The following is a 21950-nucleotide window of genomic DNA, read 5'->3' as shown; positions in this document are numbered from 1 at the left end:
TGTGCATTTCAGATTTCATAAACTAACCTTTATTTATATATAATGCTTACAAAGCAGCTTTAAAATGATAAACAGGGAAATAATGATCATAAGTGTCCATCACGGCATTCCTTTTTTAGCTAAAACAAATGATATGCACCTGTTAACTCAAATAATGTTTATTCAAACATTGCAAATGCCTGATCAGAGGCCCTGGAATATATTTCATTCCATTCTAGGTTTGTTTTTGTTTTTTAACAAAACTATTGAATAAATGCTATTTTGCCATTTGAAAAGTGCAAAATTCTTTCTTTTAAAAATCCTTGATCATTTGTTTTAAATCATCTCAAGTGGTCAGATAAACACGAAGAGCTTTAAATGGAACAAGAACTGGAAGTTAGTAATCTTATTCTGATAAGCATGTCACTGTTTTTACATTTAACATTTGGTAAAAAGCATACATTGGCTGGATTGCCCAGTACAAAAAATTATTTTGTAGAAATGGACAAATGCACTATTAAGGGTTTTATAACCATTGTTTTTCGTCCTGCAAATCAAAGCTTAAGAGCATTTCTCCGTATTGAACGCTAAATGTGGTTGGGACATCAGTGAGTACTCGTATTTATATGTAACAAAAAAGAGATGGCCAATTAAGGTTCTTCTTGTGCCCTTGACATTTTATTTTTCAATAGATATCATCTTATAAAAAAGCACCTTTTCAGTTGTTACAGAATGGGGACGCAAATCTTATTCCCTTTCTAAATGGATTTCCATCTTTCATTTGAAATTGTCATCTTGACCGCTTTTGAGGAAAGTTTCACCTTCTCACAAAAAAATGCTAATTGCCCTCAAAGGCAGAGTATAAAGAGTATATTTACAGAATAATTATCCTGAAATTTGGCTGCCCATCTGTGGAGAGCACATTGAATTTTTTGCTACTCTTTTCTTTTTTAGGATGTGTTAATTAAAGGCTTCAGAAAACACAGATGGGTAACGTGTCTCTCTAGGGTGATGTATGGTTCAAGGAGAGCCTTACAACCTCCTTAAAACCATGGTCAGCTGTTTTTTTGTACGGCCATTCTACCTGGAGAAGAGCAGGAGCGTAGCCTGGCCTCAAAAGAGAAGAACCTCTAACTGCCTTACATACAAACTTGGAGTGTGAGAAAGAGAGAGAGTGTTAATAATGATTACCATGTGCACATGATGAGTCTTGTACAGAATGTGAGAGTTAGAAGCTTTGTGGATATGACCACAATATACTATATGCCCCTGCAAGAGAATTAGAGTGAAGTCTTCTACAAAAACATTTTCAAGACTGTGCAGGAATAAGATGAACCATGTCAATATGTATCAGTCCTTAAAACTAAAATACTGCAGCAGAAAAGTTGCTGAAAGTTTTAAATCCCTCTCTCAAAATAAAATCAAATTGATGGGAGAACACTGTATCAAATGTTCCTATTCTCTTAGCTACCATTTTCCACCAGACACAACATAATTCTGGAGATAAATTAAGTAGTCTATCTTCGATTCAGTAAAAAATCCACCTATTGAACTGTTCTCCAAATCTAGGTCCGTGCTCAACTCTTAGATGATATATTGAAAGGACATTCTGAAAGCTCCATTTCTTGATAACGTCTCAGGTTACGTATGTAACCCTGGTTCCCTGAATAGGGAACGAGACGCTGCATCATTACGCATTGGGAACGCGTAATGACGCAGCGTCGACAGTTCCCATGAAAGGGAACTAATGTGTCTTTAAGTATTGTTTCTCAAGTTTAGTCGGCTCATCTTTATTTATATAGCACTTTATACACAGACTGTTTCAAAACAGCTTTACAGTGATAAACAGAAAACTGAGCATTGTTGCAAACAGAATTAATTCTGCTGTAAAAAAAAAAAAAAAAAGTGTCATTATTCTGCTCAAGTCTGTTCAGTGTGTAAAGTTTTATTTTATCCAGACCTTGATGCTTACTGCATTTCATAGAAGAGGATTGTGAGAGAGATATCGAGTGACCAAGTGTATTACCTGCATTCAGATTTAGCATTTTCCTTCAGGTCAGCCCTATGCTCATGAATGTCCGCTGCGATCTTGTCCTTTTAACATTTAATGGGTATTCCCGTGCCATGCTGACACTGACAGTGCTAGTCAAAGCATTTGCCATTTGCGTCTTGTTCCGTGTTCACAGCAAGTTTCAATATAAAAGTCTTTGCGACTCGCTCATAACTTTAATAAAGTTTTATTTTCAATTATAAAGTGAGTTTGTGCAGTTGGTTATCATGCTGACGCATCCGTGTGCATTTTGCCAGTGATGCTTCCTAAAAAGCTGAACAGAAATTTGGGGAATGAGATAAGACAATTGTTGAGAGCAATAAGAGCAATTCAGTTTTGGATAACCTAGTAATACATTGTGGTGTGGAGCAAAGGTTTGCAACTTTGCAGGTTTGTGTGTCTTAGTGGTTGAATGGATAAAGTTTTGCTATGATTCCTAGAACATCTACATGATGATTTTAAGATGTTTGATAACTTTTTTAATTGTGTATTATATGCCATGATTTTTTCTGTCTTGTGTAATGTTTTGTTTTTCCATTTTGATTTGGGCTTTTAGACTAATTTTGGCCATTTCAAAACTTGGTAAGTGGCAAAACTAAGGATCTGTTTACACGACAATGATGTACTAAAATGGAAAGGCTTTTTCCAAGTAGAGACGACAATGTCAAAATGATCCCCATTCACATGGATCTGCGAAAACGATTAAAAATGCTGTATTCTGCTGCCAGTCCACAGGGTTTCTGCAGGTTTCTTCAAATCTAATTTAATGCTTTTTAATGCCTTTTTAATGCCATATATATATATATGTCGCTAAATGTCGATAGATGACGTCATACGGCAATTTGTTTGCTTCTCTGCTGCTTCCCTTTTTGCTCACATAATATATTTTAATAAAGCCAAATTCACAATAAAATTGTTTCAACTATATATTTTTCTGTTTTTGTTGTCAGACTATATGAAATGGTGACTGAAACGCGGCCCATTAAGACTTCATACAGGGCTCGACATTAAGCCTTGTCATTCACTTGTACAGTAAAACAGTTGCTTGTCCAAAAACAAAAATAGGATTTTTTTTTAAATTTCTGAAGCAATATCCTTTCAGAATATTGCAGTTTTGACATATTTAAATCTGCATATTTGTGATTTTTGTGTTTTATTTGTTCTCTGACAGAGCACACAGCCTCAACTGTATGCGCTGCTCCTCAGCCTCTCACGGAACAGCAGACGCAGAGAGAGAGGTGCGCCTGCAGCAGCGGCAGGAAAGCAAGATATCGCGCTCGTGCAGCAGTACCGGTGGGTCTCGGAAGCTAGGTCAGGTTAACAAGTATATTTGTCACAACGTGCTTTCTTGGAAAAAAGTCGCTAAGTTGGCAACACATTCCATTTAATGACTTTTAATCCTTTTTAATGCCCCACGGATACCCTGTAACCCTTTAACAATACAGTTAACAACTTTTAGTTAAAAATGGTGTTGTGTAAACGGCCCTTAAATCAGCTTGGTCTTAAGAGGACTTGTGCATTACCGTGAACATCACTACACTCTCTGAAAATTTTAGGGTAGATAAGGTATAAAATAGTCCTTTTAAGGGTACTACTCCAGTGACAAGCTGTTGTAACCCTAAAGGTACAATCTTTGCACATTTTAGAGTATGAATTGTGTAAACACAGGCTATTCCATATCCTACATAAGCACAAAACAAATATTTTGCACTGTGAAATGTTAACATATTTTCTTTTCTTTTTTTAACTGAAATTATTCATTGATAAAAGCTTAAGTTCTATTAATTTGTGAGATATTTGACCTTTAAATACTCTATCAAATACAGAACTATGAAAATACAGAAATCTTGAATTGCAGGAAATTCTGGTCTGATCTTAGCAAATACACAGTTTATTATATAAAACTGTGATATATATATAAACTTTTTTTTAATTAAGTTGTACTGTATCTCAAGTTATCTGCAGTCACATCAGTTTCTAAGAACTGCAGTCCAAACATAGTATTATTTATCATTTACTTTATTTATCATTTACATCCATGGTTCTCATCCCTGTTCCTTCTGGAGAAGAAGATCACAAAGAATTGACATATGCATAATACAGCAACAATGTATCAGATAATGCATGTTGCAACCAAAAATATTATGGCTAAATTTATTTCAATACTGTACATAATGTATTGATTTCGATTTTCATACTCATTTATTTCTAAACATACATTCATCCATCAACCCATCCATTTTCTATACACACGTATCCTATAGAGTCGCAGGGAGTTACTGGAGCCTATCCTAGTATATGTTGGGACGAGGGCAAGGAAACACCCAGGTTCAATTCTAAACAAGCCATTTTTAAAAGCCAATAAAGAAAAAAAAAACAGTGAAAAACATTTAAACTTTTATCCACTCTCAATTTCAATCAAACATTTCGCATACATATACATCTTCAAGGATATTACATATTAATTCACTGATCATTTTTGTACTTTATAAACAGAGAGATGTTTCTCAGTAAAATATTTGATGTTGACAATAACCGTGTTTTTTAAAACTACAAGAAGGTGGTGCAACAGACTTTGGACTGTACATTATATATCCTGTATTAACTGCACATCAGAAGTAACAGGAGTGATATTTGGTAAGCATTTCTAAACATTTTAAAAAATATTCTCTTGATCACACTTGTTTCTTAAGCTCAATCTGTGACCCTTCATGCTCATCTTGTGTATAGATACTCGAAACGCCAGAGTGTCAGGCAGAATCACTTAAATCACTTTCTTTTTGAACACTCACTCCCATGAATCTCTGCACCACAGAAACCCTATTCATCTGACCTGGAATCTTCAGAAACTATTAACGGGATGGTGTTTTACAGAACCAAATAAAAAGGCACCTTTTTAGTGGAGAGCACTAGCCATTACAACCAGGCAAAAGTAAAGAGTGGACAACTCCCAGGCAGAGGATCTTCGTTTGTAGTGAAAATGCACAGGGCTGCCCCGGTGTTAATTAAACATTTTTCCCAAAAGTGCATCCTTGGCTGAGAACGAATGAAGCCCTCGGTTGCATTTATGTTTGGAGAAGCATTCTCTCTGTATGAGCGACCCTCCTCAAGTGGTTGATATATCAAAACTTGAACTGATAGATACAAGAATAGCATGCCATTGGTGTCTTTATGTGCCCGTCCAGCTCATTTGAAGTGTTTGAGTCATCAGGCTTTGGCAAGGGATATATCTTAATAGCTTGACCACAAGGGTCTATCATCTCCATTCTTGCTCTGAAGGTCTTTGAGGGAGCCCTCTGAGTGGTCATAATAGAGCTCCCATCACACAAAGATCCACAACAGGATGAGTGGAAAGGATTTTTGTACCAGCAAGGAGCTTCATGAATACATTGCTAGTCAAACCAGCTACTTTAGATTAATATGGAACCTGAAAGCAGTGATGAGTCCAATTTATTTATGTGTATTCGTCACACCGCGGCATTGCCTCAAGAGCAAGGATAACATCAGGCTAATCTCAGTCTTTTACCCGTAAAGTGGTGGCCAACAAAAACCTGTGGTAATGTATTCCTCCACTGATTGATGGTTGCTCCCTCCGTATTTAACAAAACCATCATTGTGATGGAAGCATTCCAAGCTGCCCACAATAAAATCTTTAAGACTCTTTTCAGTTGTCTGTAAGAAGGTTAGTTTTGGAAGACGCTTCACAATCATCCCTGTATTAAACATTACAGAAAATAATACTGGTGCAGGCCTACATATTATAAGAGATAAATAACAATAATTACGCTATACATTTGTCTTTTAAATGCAAATTAGATCCTGCAATAAAATGTCTTCATAACAATACCTCTATTTAATTAAGGCAACAACAACATTAGAAAAAGTTAATTGGTGAAATGTGCCTTTCCTTCCAACATATTATCCGTTACTGTAGATGCCATTTTGAAGGGTTAGTTCACCCAAAAAATAAAATTGTCATTAATTACTCACCCTCATGTTGCTCCAAACCTGTAAGACTTTCATTCATCTTCAGAACACAAATTAAGATATTTTTGATGAAATCGGAGTGATTTCTGTCCCTCCATTGACAGCTATGCAACCGACATTTTAACGATTCAAAAGTTCATAAAGAGATCGTAAAAATAGTCCAAATAAATTGAGTGGTTTAGTCCAAATTTTCTAAAGAGACTCAATCGCTTTATATGATGAACAGATTGAATTTAGGATTTTATTCACATAGCTTATAAACATCCACTCACGCATCAGTTGTGGTAAATGGAAGCTCAAGCATGTTTGCTTGACGTGCGAGAACCAATGAGGTTCTTTCTCATGTTTTCTCGTATGTATTTTAGGAGGTGGCTAATTCATACGAATTTGTACGACCTCATTCGTACAAATTCATACGATTTGTCTAAACCCCAGTGAGGGGTAGGTTTAGGGGCGGGTTAGAGGTAGGTCATTGGTAGAAATTTATAAGAATTTGGCAACTCGTAAAATATGTACGATTTAGCAAAAAACGTACGAATTCGTACGAGTGAAGTCGTAGGAATTCGTAGGAATTAGCCACCTCGTAAAATACGTACGAAATGCCGTGCAACATGTTTGAGGATCTGCAAGAAGTTTGTTCTCACGTGTCTTTCAGGTTCGGCTGAGCTTTTGTTTATGTTCGCTGATCAATGTTTATATGTGAATAAAAGCCTTAATTCAATCTGTTCATCATATAAAGTGATTGTGTCTTAAAAAGATCTTCATTTGAGTTCCGAAGATGAACGAAAGTCTTACAGGTTTAGAACAACATGAGAAAATGGTGACAGAATTTACATTTTTGGGTGAACCAACCCTTTAAACTACCTTTTTCCAAGGATATGCGTGTTATCAATTAAAAATTATTATTCTGCTCTACTGTAACGTATATAAAGCTATTTCTTCATTGCAAGCAAATACGATATAGGCTACAGTTCTTGAATTGTATTGCTGTTTTATTTAGTAAATCATCACAAATATTGACGCATGTAATTTAAATGGGCATTTTCTATTTAAGCGCCAGATAAAGTATTACTCTTAACATTAACCATCTGTGGATTCTGTAATAGGCCTACTTTAATTACTACTGAGGCTTAACTTATTTTAGTAAGTCAACCAATTGATTATTAATTACCCATATTCGGAATGACTTTATTAAACGCACACTGCATCGTTGTGTCTGACTAAATGAGACTCGACGAGAAGCTTTAAGCCATTCGCACTGATCCAAAATGTAAGCCATGGGTTCACACCTTAGAGTAGACCACCAATGAGTCCTCTGACCTCGGATATCAACAATTGCATAAGGGTATCTTAAGTAAACGGGGTTTTCACCAACAGAGCATGCCACATCTGTTCTTTTAGCCATGCAACAGCATGGCAACCAAGCGATTTATTATAGAGATTTCTGGCAGAGACATTCTTAGCCGCAGGTTTACAAAAGCCATGTGAATCAACTTTTTTGTTGGCTATTTGATATAATAAACAGCTTAGAACAATTCACAGCCTAAGTGTATCAAAACGACACAGAAGGCAGTAATAGCACTTTGGTCAATAGTGTAGCATGAATCGGTGAATACGGATCAGCTAAAAGCGCTCTTATGAGGCAACCATGTTTGCTCTCATGACCAATTTATTGCCGACGAACATATGGCCAATATTTTGTCTCACGTCATTGCAGGGGGAAAACAAACATCATGCAATGTTAGTAGCAAATCTAAGGCAGAGCCACTTCGCCAGCTATGCAAACGTACTTGGACAATATCAGAAGAGGAGTGCTTGCTCCCCGGGTATATAAAGCACATCAGGCTTATCGGTGCGTGCACTCCTTACTTTCATTTGGAGATATTTCATTAACTGTGCGGTGTCTTAACGCAAGCTGCACCACTTACCCTCTTCCGTCAGCCGCCAGGTGAGCATTTATTACTATCACTCGACCTCTCCACGTACAGTGCGTTAGGTAGGTTGTGCAAAGATTAAATGCCTCTGTGTGTGTGTGTGTGTGTGTGTGTGTGATGAGCTCGTGCATGCGCACGCGCACACACTTACGCACGCACGCACTTATTCTATTAAAAGCAAGTAACTTGTTTGTAATGTTTCGTGCAGTGCAGGCCTACCTTTTTATATGAAAAAGCAATCTTTGGATATGAAAATTTGCATAACATATTGCATTGGCTAAACCCATGTGACAGACGCAGTCTTAGCCTAATAAATAAAAGAAACTATTTATAGCAAAGATTATAAGGCTATTACTAGGTTGTCCCTTACGAAAATTAACCATGGTTTTACTACGAATACAATAAAAAAACGATGGTTCTTGTAGTTATTCCATGGTAACCACGAATTAACTACGATTTTACTATGATAAAACCATGGTTCATTTTTCGTAAGGGGTTGTTGTTGTTGTTGTTGTTGTTGTTATTATATTTTGTTGTTGTTGTTGATTTGTTTTTGTTTTTATCTTTTGTTTCTATCGTTTATCATCTGTTAATGTAGCCTATCAATTTATTTTTGATAAGTTAGGGTGAACGATGAATCTGGATATTTCGCGTATTACGTATTAAACGTATTACATAACTATAGCTACGTTTGAGTTTATTCCTGTTATTTATTGGAGAAAGTTTGTGTAGCAGAAAACACTATTAGATCTATTCCTCTTAGTTTATTATCCCTTGTTTCTCTTCAGGCTATACGCATTTGTACCGGCAGAGTTCGCCCGAGTATCAAAAATGTCTCTTCGGTGCCCATCTCCACCATCACCCTCTGTGGAAATCATATGACTGGATGCAACTATAATTTATTGGTGTGAACGAAGGAAACCTCGCTCTGAAACATGCACTATTTCTAACTTAACGTGTGTGTAAAGCAGGGACAGTTTATTTCAATTAATCTATAATTAATTTCAAACGGATTGCAAAAATAGAAGAAATAGTCCCAGTGGACTCGAGAAAAGACGTGATTAAAATGATAATCCTTAAACCAATTTGTTTTGGGTACGCTGATAAAGGTGCCAGGATGGAGAATTTAACACTATGCGCCATGAAATTCGCCGTAACAAATAAACTGGTAGTTAAACAAATGAAGGCATATCCCTGGGCCATGGGCACCGTGTTAATCTCCTTGTGACATGTTTAATCATTAGAGGCTCTGAAACGAATAAAGGCGCAGCGTTTGCCCTGCAGTGAGGAGAATCAGACCAGCTCCAAACGATCTGTGCTGCAGGGCATTTTCTTGGGACAGCAGCTAAGTCGCACAAACCACCAGACTTATTTTTACACCAACATTTCCCTTTTATGGCCTTTTAATCGCAGGGGAAAAGCAGAAAATCGCTCTTGTCAGTTTATACATTTATCATGAGCACCTAGAGGGAAACAGGGTTACATTTATCAAAGCTTAACTGCTCGCCCAAGGCATCGGAATACGCTGAAATTCGTCGATTAAAGCAAGAAATGATCAACGTTATTATACTCCTCTGGCCTTCTGGCAGCATTAGGATTTTCTTTTTAATCAAGCGTATAAAGGTCTTTTTTTCTTTTCTTTTTTTCCCCCAGTTATTAACAATAGCATCCATAAACTGTCAGATTCAGACATTTTTGTTAAGGGGAATTAATTAATGGATTGTGCTGTTTTATTGTGGTATTATGAAACATTGTATTTCTATATAAATCTAAAGTATGGTACATACAATCCCAGATTGCAGTGAACGTCAATTGTTTCCTCGAAAATTCAACAAACCGAATATTTTTTTATTTTAACCGCATATAGTCTGTAAGTATTAAAACATGCTTTGGTAGGCTACTACTCCTAAAAATAAGTTTCAGATTTATATATATTTAATTTCAGAATTAATATATAATTTAAATATTAATGTGATGCTTTGTGCAGATTTAATTTTCTCCTTTTCTCCTTTTTGTATCATTTGTTTTGTAAACCGAATAGATAATAGACCGAGATACCACTGTAAATAGTGCGCTGCTTCCTCTGCAAAAAATAAATAAATTAATTAAATAAAAATTATTAAAATATGAAAAATTATTGTTGTTGTTGTTGTCTATCTTTTTTACCTGAAATTTATGAGAGCGTTTTATTATATCTATAACCAATCTGGCACTAATGTTCACAACTCATAAAGGAATATCAAGTAGGCTACTGAAATGTTTGGATAGCAAAGGCGATGTCAACACCGTTAAAAATGCTCATCGGGAATTACACTAGTTTAACCAAAATCAGTGCGCTAACATATAGTGTCGCTCCCCTTTTTCAGTCTAAGCGTAAAGACGAACGGTCTATTTGAGCTACCTGCAAAAGTAAACAGGTAAACAGAAGGAAATGGCTCTTGAAGTGAAGTATAGCCACTCAGCTTGTGCACATTTACTTCTCCTCACCGAACTCCTCGGTTCAATTGTTCAAACACATTCCCAAATCACTGGCTACAGACTAACCACGAGCCCTGCCATCGATTGCGGAGTGTGTTGTGCTGGTTACATGGGAACAGAGTAGACTGGCTCATTAATTAATACATTGTTTACCAATTCTGTCACCAGTCTATGATATGCTAGAAATAAAATTGCATCAGTGCCGATAGTCTAAAAGAGAGCAACAGTAACGGTTTTATATTGTGTTTAGAGTAAATCGGCGTATTTGCAAGGCTCTAGTCATTTATCATTTCATGGTTACAGTGATGTGTTCAGTAACCTGTCTCTGCGGCATGGGAAGGCTGGGAGAATGACCTTGCGAAAAGCGTTCACTGTTCGACTTTGCTCCTGGCCCGTCCAGTTCAATGCTTCCATTGTCCGATTTTTCTGTCTCTGCGTGATTAATTCTACGTAAAACTCTGGTTAAGTATTTACCTATCAGGTAACTGATTATAGAAAAGATCATAGAATGAAAAATATGCTTGTTTAATCGTGTTTGCCATTTCATGAACAATGTAATTGCTGATATTGTAAATGAATCTTGCTACCCTAGAATCTGGATATTTCTCATTTCATTATCTGATATTCTAACATTTTACTAGCAAAAATTGTAAAACATGGTTTCTTTTAACAGCAGTTATTAAAAACTTAAATACAGTGATTAAGATAAAGCACAAACAGCAATAATTTATCATTTCAACACATAACAAATAATGAAATAGATCAAATAAAGAAATAATTCTATCAAATTTGTACCCTACTTATCACCAATATTCCAGTCAGTGTGTATGCTTGCACACGCGCGTGCGAAAGAGAAACTGCGCGTAGAATGTGCGTGCATTTCCTTGCATGTGTGTGTGTGTGTGTGTGTGTGTGAGAGAGAGAGAGAGAGAGTGTGTGTGTGTGTGTGTGTGTGTGTGTGTGTGTGTGTGTGTGTGTGTGTGTGTGTGTGTGTGTGTGTGTGTGAGAGAGAGAGAGAGAGAGAGAGAGAGAGAGAGAGAGAGAGAGAGAGAGAGATGAAGGACTTTCCTTGATATTGTGAAGGGGTACAGAAATGAATGAAGAGATAGTCCATTGAAAGCAGTGAATGCCATGACAACTAGGAACAACCTCAGATTTATTCCAAACAGTTAGAACGTATTGTACAGGGGCGTCAATCATCTATTATTTTGGCCCTTAAATAAATGCAAAAACTACGGCCGGACAAAGGCTTCCAACAGGAGCCGGACATTTGTCTACATTTCCCCTATTGTCTGCAGCTTAGCAATCGGTTTGTATTTGTGTTTGCCCGGGTTCGACCACCCAGGATGAGCAGAGGACTGGCTAGAAACGTGCAACATTGTCACCCACATCACATACTAGATAGGAGGCAAAGAGGCAAAAAGAAAAGATAGGACAGAGGGTTGAAAAGGAGAGGCAAAATACACAACAACAATGCTTCACTTTTTATATATACTGCGGACAACCGAAAGAACCAATGCAAATATAATCAGAAAACAAATTAGAAATTTGTTTAAAAGAATAGGCAGTAAATTGTCGTTTATGTGATTTGAACAGTTGTACTGTTTATCCACATTATCCTTTCGACTGTCTTTGGAAAACGTTAAAAAATGGTACTAGAAATGTGTCGGTTTTTTAAAAAATAATTTAACAAATTATGAAAATTAACAAATTATGAAAAATTATAACGCTATACTGGAATATTAATAAGAAGCTAATAATGATCATCCATAAAAAAATCAAGATCATTAAATGTTCTTTTTTCCGTTTCATCCTTTTTTGATGGCTTAATCGTATCCAGTGAACGACCCTTCTCCTTAATCCCGAACCAAAATATTGACCTACATAAATTAGTCTGTACCACTAGAGGCGATTTCGCTGCCTTTTTTTTTTTTTTTTTTAAATAAACATTTGTTTACAACAACAGGTATTATCGTTCTATATAGGGTCCAAGCATCACTTAGAGTGGGAAATTTATTTATGTCTGCGTTATAAGTTATTAGTTTTATGCACAGGTTTTGTCCATTTCCAGTTCAAGAAGGCCTATGATGTGTATAAAGCTACTCGGAGGTTCTTTGTATGTAAATAGGGTGTAAAAAGGCCCTCCCCATCTTTGTAATTAATTGACACGTTATACCACTCATCATGTTCTGAAGCACCAATGGTATAGGCTAGGATCTCCCCAAAACCCACAATTTCACATCGGCAAACACTGTCTTCATCCACTTGACTCCCAAGACCCGCCCACACGTGGCCAACCTTTTTCGTTTTTAATGCTTTTTCACTGCAGGTTCATGTGTTGAGACCAACCTTATATGGACTGATCAGTCTGGTAATGGCTTATTTCCCCCTAACACCCAGCAGTAGCGCAATATCCATGAGCTAGATATACCACTTCAGTCACTTTGGCATTCTTCCTGGACTTACAGAACTGATTTCTCCGCTACTTTTTTTCCAAGCAACGGTTAACGACCGAGCCTCATGCGTCGACTTCAGTTTACTTCGCGCTGAAACGGCACTGATCCTACATTCAATAAATCGTCTTGTGTTTTTGTGTTTTTAAACAGAGGATTGCCAAACTGGTGCAGCAACTTTACTGCATCAAATGCCCCAGAACATGTCGTTGACCAACACAAAGACGGGCTTTTCAGTAAAGGACATTTTGGACCTCCCTGATACTAACGATGAAGAAGGATCTATCACCGGGACTGAGGAAGATACGGAGGGTTCTGAGGCGACTAAAACGCCTGGAGTGCTAGTGCAAAGTCCTTTAGAGAATGTTCAAAACCTGCCTTTAAAGAATCCATTTTATGATAATAGCGACAATCCTTATACCAGATGGCTCGCAACTACGGACAGCATCCAATACTCATGTAAGTAAGCCACCCCACAAGAATTCTCGAAACTCTCTTCGATTCTAAAGCAGCGCTTTTTTTTTTTTTTTTTTTTTTTACAAAGCTATACTGAACGTCTATTACAAATATTTGATTTTGCACGGCTGCAGTCAATCTACAAAATCATGGTCTTTGATATTGCAGTAGACAACAGCCCACTGTTGCGCTTGTCTAAAGGCGTAACTATTATGTGCTTCTGGATCGTGGTCATGACTGCGGTGAAATTAGCTAAATTAGCTGTTTCATAAATGCAGTTAGAATTGTCTAGATAGTTTCTGGAATAGTCTCTTTATTGCCTCTTAGTTTTCGCTTACATTTTCCTCTTTGTAAACTGTTGAATAGGCTAAACGGCAAAACCATCGGTTCGTTTAGGTCACACACCCCATGATAATATGGATGTTAATTCTATAATATCATATTGTAATAACCAAAATAAATCTGTAATAACAGATAGCTGAACTGGCTGTATTTTTATTAGTAACTTCATGTTTTTCGGTAAATGTGTTAGTTTAAATTTGTGCGTGTAAATTTGACGATAAGAAATGTCATCAACAAACGCAATTCACAATGCAATGTATTTTTATTTGATGTGGTATTAAATCTGTTTTTTTTTATTTCTTTTTATTCCTTTTTTCTTTCTCTTTCTTTCTTTCTTTCTTTCTTTCTTTCTTTCTTTCTTTCTTTCTTTCTCTCTCTCTCTTTTCTTGACCAGTACACGGCCTATCCGCAAACTCTCAAGACTCGTCTGCAAAATCTCCGGAACCTTCAGCCGACGAATCGCCGGACAATGACAAGGAAACTTCGAGCAACGGCAGCGACTCTGGTAAGAAGCGCAAAAGGAGGGTGCTCTTTTCCAAGGCACAAACTTACGAACTCGAGCGCCGGTTTAGGCAACAGAGATATCTGTCGGCCCCGGAGAGGGAGCATCTCGCCAGTTTGATCCGCCTGACTCCAACCCAAGTGAAAATCTGGTTCCAGAACCATCGGTACAAAATGAAGAGAGCCCGGGCGGAGAAAGGTATGGAAGTGACCCATCTCCCTTCTCCTAGGCGGGTGGCCGTGCCTGTGTTAGTCAGAGATGGCAAACCCTGCCATACGCTAAAAGCTCAGGACTTGGCAGCTACTTTTCAGGCTGGAATTCCGTTCTCTGCGTATAGCGCCCAGTCTCTCCAGCACATGCAATATAACGCGCATTACAGCGCCGCCACCACACCACAGTTCCCAACAGCACATCACTTGGTGCAAACGCAACAGTGGACTTGGTGAACAAATACTGACTTGCAAATGCAGGGCTGCATTTTAAAGACCGTGGTAAGGAGCTTTCCAAACAAAAATACAAGACTTTTTATTTTTGCAGCTTGACCCTTTCTCACCAATTTATTTTGGGGATTGACGTGTGCGCCATGTTTACATGTTTTCGTTAAGAAAACCGGGTCAAGCCTCTCCCCAAATTTAAGAATGTTAAAGCTCTTGTGAAATTTTGTAAAGTATGTTTGTGTGTTGTAGAAATGTTTTCCTTTTGTCCTTCGTGTTATAAGCACGTGCAAAACCACTTTATGATTATAGAAAATTTTATTTCTTTCTTTTACAATGGACCGAATATATTTATGGCCATGAATAAACATTGGCAATCTTTAGCTTATTTCATTGGTTTGTTTTCTATGTAAATATTTTGTGATAATTGTTTGCAATATTATGTTTGACCGTTCAGTAAGCCTATAGCCTAAATATATCCGATATTTAGGGAAAATGGAACATCAGTTGTCGATAAATATCCCTCATGTTCATCTCAGAAACACCGCGCGCTGGCGAGGGAGGTCTACAATTCTTTTTATTAAGACTTTTAATAAAATGATGTGTTTCAGAAATTCCGGTTTGCTTTGCGTTTGGTCTCAATGATTTCGGACTCATTTGCAAAATATGAGTCGTTTCTTCGCTATTTTCCATTAACATAAATACCTTATTATACGCTAATAGAATATATAATAGAAATACAAATAATATAATTATGCTAATTTGTAAACCCTTTTATATTTGCACAAATGTTGCTTTGGACAGCTTGTCGCTCTCCTTGTCACTTCATCAGCAACACAATTGGCTTCAGTTTTCCGAATTTATCTGTACGAACACTTCAGCAATAAGAAGGCTAAAGTCACTTGTGAAATAGGGGTAAAAATCCACTCACTTAATATAAGAGGGCTTCTTCAGCTAAGCAGCTTTTCATTCAAACGCTCTCTTCCTTTTCAGGCTCCACGGCTGACATTTCGGGTGTTAAAGCGGCACATTTAAGAGAGAAAACACACGTGACAAAGTTTTGTTACGGTAATATTATGTGATTTTAATATTTACAATTAAAATCTAGCTTATAATATTTGCTGTCAATAAATCAGGGCTGATGTTACGCGTTGAATAAAAAAGTTATTTGCTTGAACTGATAAATACCGCGGCCGTGCAGGTCAGAACATTTTTTTTTTTTTTTTGTCCGCTAAGAAAATTGTCCAAATAAGTCTTGGGATTTTGTGTATGTTTTCAAATAGGCAAGTCGACAAAGGCTCTCTTTTTTGGTTCCTTTCCCAATAAGGATTATCTTATATATCATTGTCTTGGGTAAATACCATGGTTCAGTGCAAAATCCGAAATGGTTGGTTTTTCAAATAGCCTACATTTTAGAAACTGTCTTTCATTAAACAAACAGCTGAATGGACACGCTGTGCTAATTATTTACAGAATTAGTCTTAAGCGACTCGATCTTTTCCCCGTGTTCTAATGTTCCACAGCATGTTTAGAACTTCTGGATAGTTTTATTGGTTTAATTTGTTATTTCGATATAATTACTTGTCTAATATTTTGACAGTTATTGCATTACCGCTATTGTTCAGTAAGGAGAAGGCGGTGTGAAAATGGCAGAATTGTACTTGCACCTGTTGTCGACTATAAGAACTCATTTGTGGTGTTACACCAAACGTTTCTTCACTATGCTATTTCAAAGGAACACATAACATGTCTGTCAGAAAACGTTTCCAAAGCTATTTACCAGTATTTTTTAAAATAACTTTCAGTCTGAGATTGTATTGCTAAACTGCGCTCAGAGAAAAAAAAAAAAAAGGAGAGAAAAAAAAAAAAAAAAAAAAAAACCGTGGTCACACTGGCGTTGGACTGATGGTCAACAATGTGGCGAAGCACTTTTGAGCAGTCTATAGTTGCACAATATACAGTACATGGCACAAAAACTAACAAAGCTTAGGGTCGGTTGTTGTGAATGTTAGAGGCGTGCATATTAACAGGGGGAGTGTATCTCCGGGTGGAGAAAGGGAGAAAGACAGTCCGGGTTTCTTGGTGCTATTCAGGTCCTTTATCTGGACCAGTGCATCCCTGAGTCAGGGAGATATATCCTTGTTTTTTTGTGGCGCTTGTCAGTTGGTGCCATTGTGGTGCTTGTTGTACACGTTCTATTCCATATGGACAGCTGGGCCCGCAAGAGGAGAAAGGAATCCCTCACAAAACCCAAATTGTGTCCCGCTTTCAAACGCAGCATTGTTGTCTCTCAAAGAAAAACGAATTAAAAATTCGTGCTATATCTATTCTGGAAAAGAAGGCAAACCCATTCACAGATAACAGGGAGTCCTTCTTCCTTGATATAGCAGTGCTAACAACAGTTCTCTCATTCCTTTAACCCTCTCATACACTCCCCCTTTTCTTTGCGTTGAAAGGGAATGATTATTGTCTGTTCTGCAAAGTCTGTAGCGTTAGAACTTAAATTTAATAGATACTTTCTTATTTCCTGTCCGGCATAGTGAAAGCCAGGCCCTACGTGTTGATCTTATTTTTTTAATGCGAATAGAGAAATGTCCAATTATTCAATAAATGCTGAGCAAAACATGCATTTAAGAATGCGAACTTTTATTTAATCTATCTATCTATCTATCTATCTATCTATCTATCTATCTATCTATCTATCTATCTATCTATCTATCTATCTATCTATCTATCGCAAAATAGGCAAAATGCGGCAACTGCAAAACGTACAATATAATGTATAACCCTATATTTCGAAATTTGGTTACTTTTTTGACTAAAAGGAGTGTGGATGAAAAATATATAACACTAATATTTCGCGTAGGCTATGACAAAAATCCAAGCAATCAAAGGCAGATTTCATGAATTTTCCTGAGGACACGACATCTGCCTTAGCTGAAAAGAAAGCTCTTCTGTGTAAAAAAAATATTGAAGTGTTGTAGGATATTATCTGGAATTAGTCTCGGTTACGGAGCATTTCAGCGAAAATATAAAAAGTAAGGGAGTCACAAACGCTCATAAAACGATTCTGGATGTATGCTGAAGTTAACGCGTGGATAATAACCCTTTCACGCCTCCAAATAGGATATTTCAGGAAGTGTGCACTTGGATGTCCATGGATCCAGATAACTGTTTCCATTTTTTGAACTTCAACATGAATCATTTTTTATCATCCATATCTCCAAATGAGGGTTCTCAACGCCTTAATAAGCAGGACTAACATTTGAAGGAAGTGATTTGGTATTTTATTGCCAATAGAAGATACAGATTAGATTCCGCCACCATCTCGAACGTGTTACAAAAAGAGTGCATTTTCAGTGTGATATGGACCAAATCACACAACACCATTAAATGTACCACAAGATGGCGACAGAGCCCGTTGAAATGAACATTAACACCGCTCACTCCGTTGGACCAGTTTAAGGATAATTTCATGTTGCACATATCAATGGAAGTTATAATTCGACACAGTAACATAAAAATCACACCTTAAATTGTAGGTATTCGACCTATAATTTTACTAATACAGTTAAAACTGAATCCTGTTTTTAAGCGAGATGTTTGGATGCTATGATAAATCTTGCGGGTTCATGATGATCCGCAGAGAGGCGCAATTGCTCCACAAATAATCTTTAGCATCACTGTAAGGATCATGCGGGACACATGAAAGTGGATAAGTGTTATTAGCGTCCTTGATGTTATTTTGTCATCAAATGTTGGACATTTCAACCAATAAATTAAAGTCCATTTGAACATACAATTTGCTTATTATGCATGACCACTAAATTATTACTTTCACTCCCACTTCCGAGTTTCCATTACTATATACATACATAATAATAGGCCTAATAATAATAATAATAATAATAATACGACAATTCTGGATATATAAAAACATTTTATCAGTAATGGCAAACACTAATGTTGACAAAAAATATAGGCTAGCAAAAACGTTTTCTTTATTCTGTAATGTATTTGTTTATTGCAATTATACAGTATACTTGATATCATACATATTTTTCTCTCTTTAAATTTACTTAATTAATTACGCTGAAAAAGTCATTTTCATTAAATAGACAGCCAGTCAGGTATAAAAAAAAAAAGTGTTGCTCCAGATCAGGCGTTCTCTCTGTCATTATAACAGTTGCTTTCTTGGGTTTTTTAGGTATATGTGAAGTCGACCCAGTATTTTATTTCTCTAACTAAATCATTTCTACATACATGTTGCCCAAAGCATTTATGGGAAGTTTATAAATAATCCAGAAAGAAATAGAAATGAAAATTAAGTTGAGCTATTTCATTGTCATAATTATAAAAAGGTACTTTATTTAAAAATTAATACTTTTAGAAAACTAATAGCATGTTTGGACATTTTTGTTTTTGCGAGCCTAACCATTTTCAGACAGAATAAATTTTAAAAATCTAAAAATGTAGTCAATCATGCAAGTCATTTGTATTTATAAGTAAAAAAAATAACTAAAAAGACTTGACTGAGTCTGAAAAAGGCTGACTGGCTGAAAATAAATTTATATCACAGTAGATTGATGTGTCTCTAGTGATCAGACTGTAGGAAAATGAACTAAACAAATAAATGCATAATTCTCATACTTTTTTGCATTATTGCTTAACAGCTAAAACAAAGTATTGCAAAGCCAATGCATCCCACAGAAAAAGTAGTTCTGAAACTTCATTTATACTCTTATGAATTCCTCAAATGCTACTCTGCAGTTCTGCTCAGGGTGATGGAAAATATAAAGGTCAAATGAATGCGATACATAAGCAATGTTCTTTTTAAAGATGTTATCACATATAAATTGAAATGATGCGGTTTTACCCTGAGAACGTTATGACATTGAATGAGCAACTTTAACAACAAATACACAAAACCCTCATTCTTGAATGTAATAGAAGTTAACAGAGACGCAGGGCTTGACCTTCCTCTGGTAAAGTCACTGCACCATGAATGAAATATAAAAAGGCTTATTTAAATCAAACAATGTCATTATTGACTAGTTGACTTGACTCATCTTAGTATTTGATCTGTATAGTACAGCATTTCTTCCAAAAGACAATCTAGACATGAATGCTCCTTGACACAATGTTACCTGCCACCAAACTGTCAATCTGGGTGATGGGTCAACAGCACCTTTGTGTTGCTGTGGTTATGCCGTGTGCGCATGAGTTTATATAGCTTGTTAAATAAGTCTCTTACAGCACTTGGAACTGTCTCAGGCCTGCATCCTGCGATCATGTGGAAGACAACAGGACATAAGTGAGCTCACAGATAATGTGACACTATAACTGCAGTGTTTTAGGAATCCAGAGTGTTGATGACAAACCATGACTTTCAAGTTTTTCAAGAGCCTTCTTAACCAAATGTATCTCTCTTCAGGAACCCACACAAAGATGCATAGCAAGGTAAGATTTAAGTCAAAAATGCATATACAGTTTTTTCATGTGATGTACAGATAACATGACAACCGTGCATTTAAACGTGACTTAAAAAGGTACAACAGATAATCAAGTAATTGACCTGTTATTTAGTTTAGGAGAGAACATCTGTATGTTTGTTTAGAAAACATCTATACGTTTTAAACTAGTGCACTAGTTCTCCTAGTAGCTGCCACTCTAGGATGAAAATACCCCTTCCCCATCCTCTACATTTATTATCAATGCTTTCCTGAAATGTTGTCTAAGATGTGTGACCAGACAAGCCTACTGGCTTATAACCTTTCTAGCTTGTTTACAATAGCTTGGATATACTGAGAAGCCCAAACTCTAAGTATGCAAACCTCCATCAAATACATTCAGTTTATTTGTACATCATTTGTTTAATAATTCACATTGTTCCAAAGAGAAAAGTGGCTGAATACAGCAACAGTGGCAAAGAACAACTTTAAGAAGAACCCTTGGGAGGAATAGAAACACCAGGGGGAGTCCATCCTCCGTGGATAACAAACCAAAGATGAATAAGCCATAGAAAATTAATAATAATAATAATACTTAATAGACCATACTCTAGACTTTTAAAAGTGTGAATAGTGTAGTACTTTTCATAAGTATCTGAAGGAAAAAAAGATCATACAAAAATGTCTGAATGAGACTGTATGAATTTGCAAGAAATTCACTAAATCGTGAAATATTTGTTGTTGGATGAATCTCCTATACTTGGAAAGGATGTTCTTATAGACATTCATATACAGTGCATGTTCTCAGGTTGATGCCATGCTGCAGTAAATGTTTGTTCATGATAATCATACAACTTCCTCTACAGGTTATTGCCTGTTCACATTTATTGCATCTAGCAAAATCACTCTTATTCTATATCTCTTCTAATACATTCAGTCACGTCTGCCACATTTACACAAAAAGAAAAAAATAGAATTGTACAAAATCATTGTATGAAATGTCCTTGATGCAGAGTTTTAAAATATATTGCAAACTTTCATGAAAATGAGTTAGCTTATGCAAATGGATTGAAGGTAAGTATGCAGACATTCTTAACTTTTAAGGAGCAACACTTTGTTTTTTGGTATTGTCTCTGTATATTTGTGTGTCTGCGTGCGTTTTTGTGATTTATGAGGACACAAATTTGTATAATGACATGGGTATTACACTGGTATTACAACGTAAACGTGAAATATGGGGACATTTCATGAATCCTCATGTTTAAAATAGCTTTAAAAACATACTAAACCCCCCAAAACATACTAAACATACTAAACCCCACAAAGTACGAAAGATACGGAATGTTTAATTATTTAATTATATAATATAAGAATGTTTTAACATTCTTATATATATATAGTGTAGGGAAGGGCCATACTATAGTTACTTTTAAGATTTTGTCAAACATTCTTATATATGACTTTTAAGATGTTGTCTTTGTGGGGTCCGACTAAAGGAAATTCCTCATCTTACTATCTTAGAGGGTCATTTGGACCCCACAAAGTAATATAAACAAGGGTGTGTGTGTGTGTTATTGATGGTGTCTCAAGATGTTAAAGTTGGTTGTGTAAGGCTGTTATGTATATTATATTAACTGCATATTATTAATATATATGTATATTAACTGCATTTTTCTGTGGTTCATCTCAAATTAAATAACTTATAAAATAAAAAAGTAGGAACATAATGTATTTTAGCCAACCCTGATCCTGGAGAGCCACTGTCCTGCAGAGTTCAGCTCCAGCCCTAATCAAGAGTAGAGACTGTATCTGTAAGCGCTGATTGTTTGTTTGATTTGGAAATTGTTTGCATTTGAGGAACTGTGTTTGACCTGTATTTGACATA

The 21950-nt window shown here is 36.3% G+C and overlaps 1 protein-coding gene across 1 annotated transcript; it reads left to right on the top strand.

The window, feature by feature from the left end:
• Positions 1-7292: 7292 nt before the first annotated feature.
• On the top strand, positions 7293-15003 carry nkx2.2a (NK2 homeobox 2a). The gene is made up of 3 exons (XM_048190543.1): positions 7293-7964; positions 13035-13340; positions 14074-15003. Exons 2-3 carry the CDS (start codon positions 13073-13075, stop codon positions 14625-14627), a joined length of 822 nt encoding a protein of 273 aa, XP_048046500.1. The 5' UTR covers positions 7293-7964; positions 13035-13072; the 3' UTR covers positions 14628-15003.
• The last annotated feature ends 6947 nt before the right edge of the window (positions 15004-21950 follow it).

Source organism: Megalobrama amblycephala, linkage group LG5, assembly GCF_018812025.1.
Source record: "Megalobrama amblycephala isolate DHTTF-2021 linkage group LG5, ASM1881202v1, whole genome shotgun sequence".
Classification (NCBI taxonomy): domain Eukaryota; kingdom Metazoa; phylum Chordata; class Actinopteri; order Cypriniformes; family Xenocyprididae; genus Megalobrama; species Megalobrama amblycephala.
The sequence above is the reverse complement of the archived record's forward strand: the minus strand, read 5'-3'. Positions and strand labels throughout refer to the sequence as shown.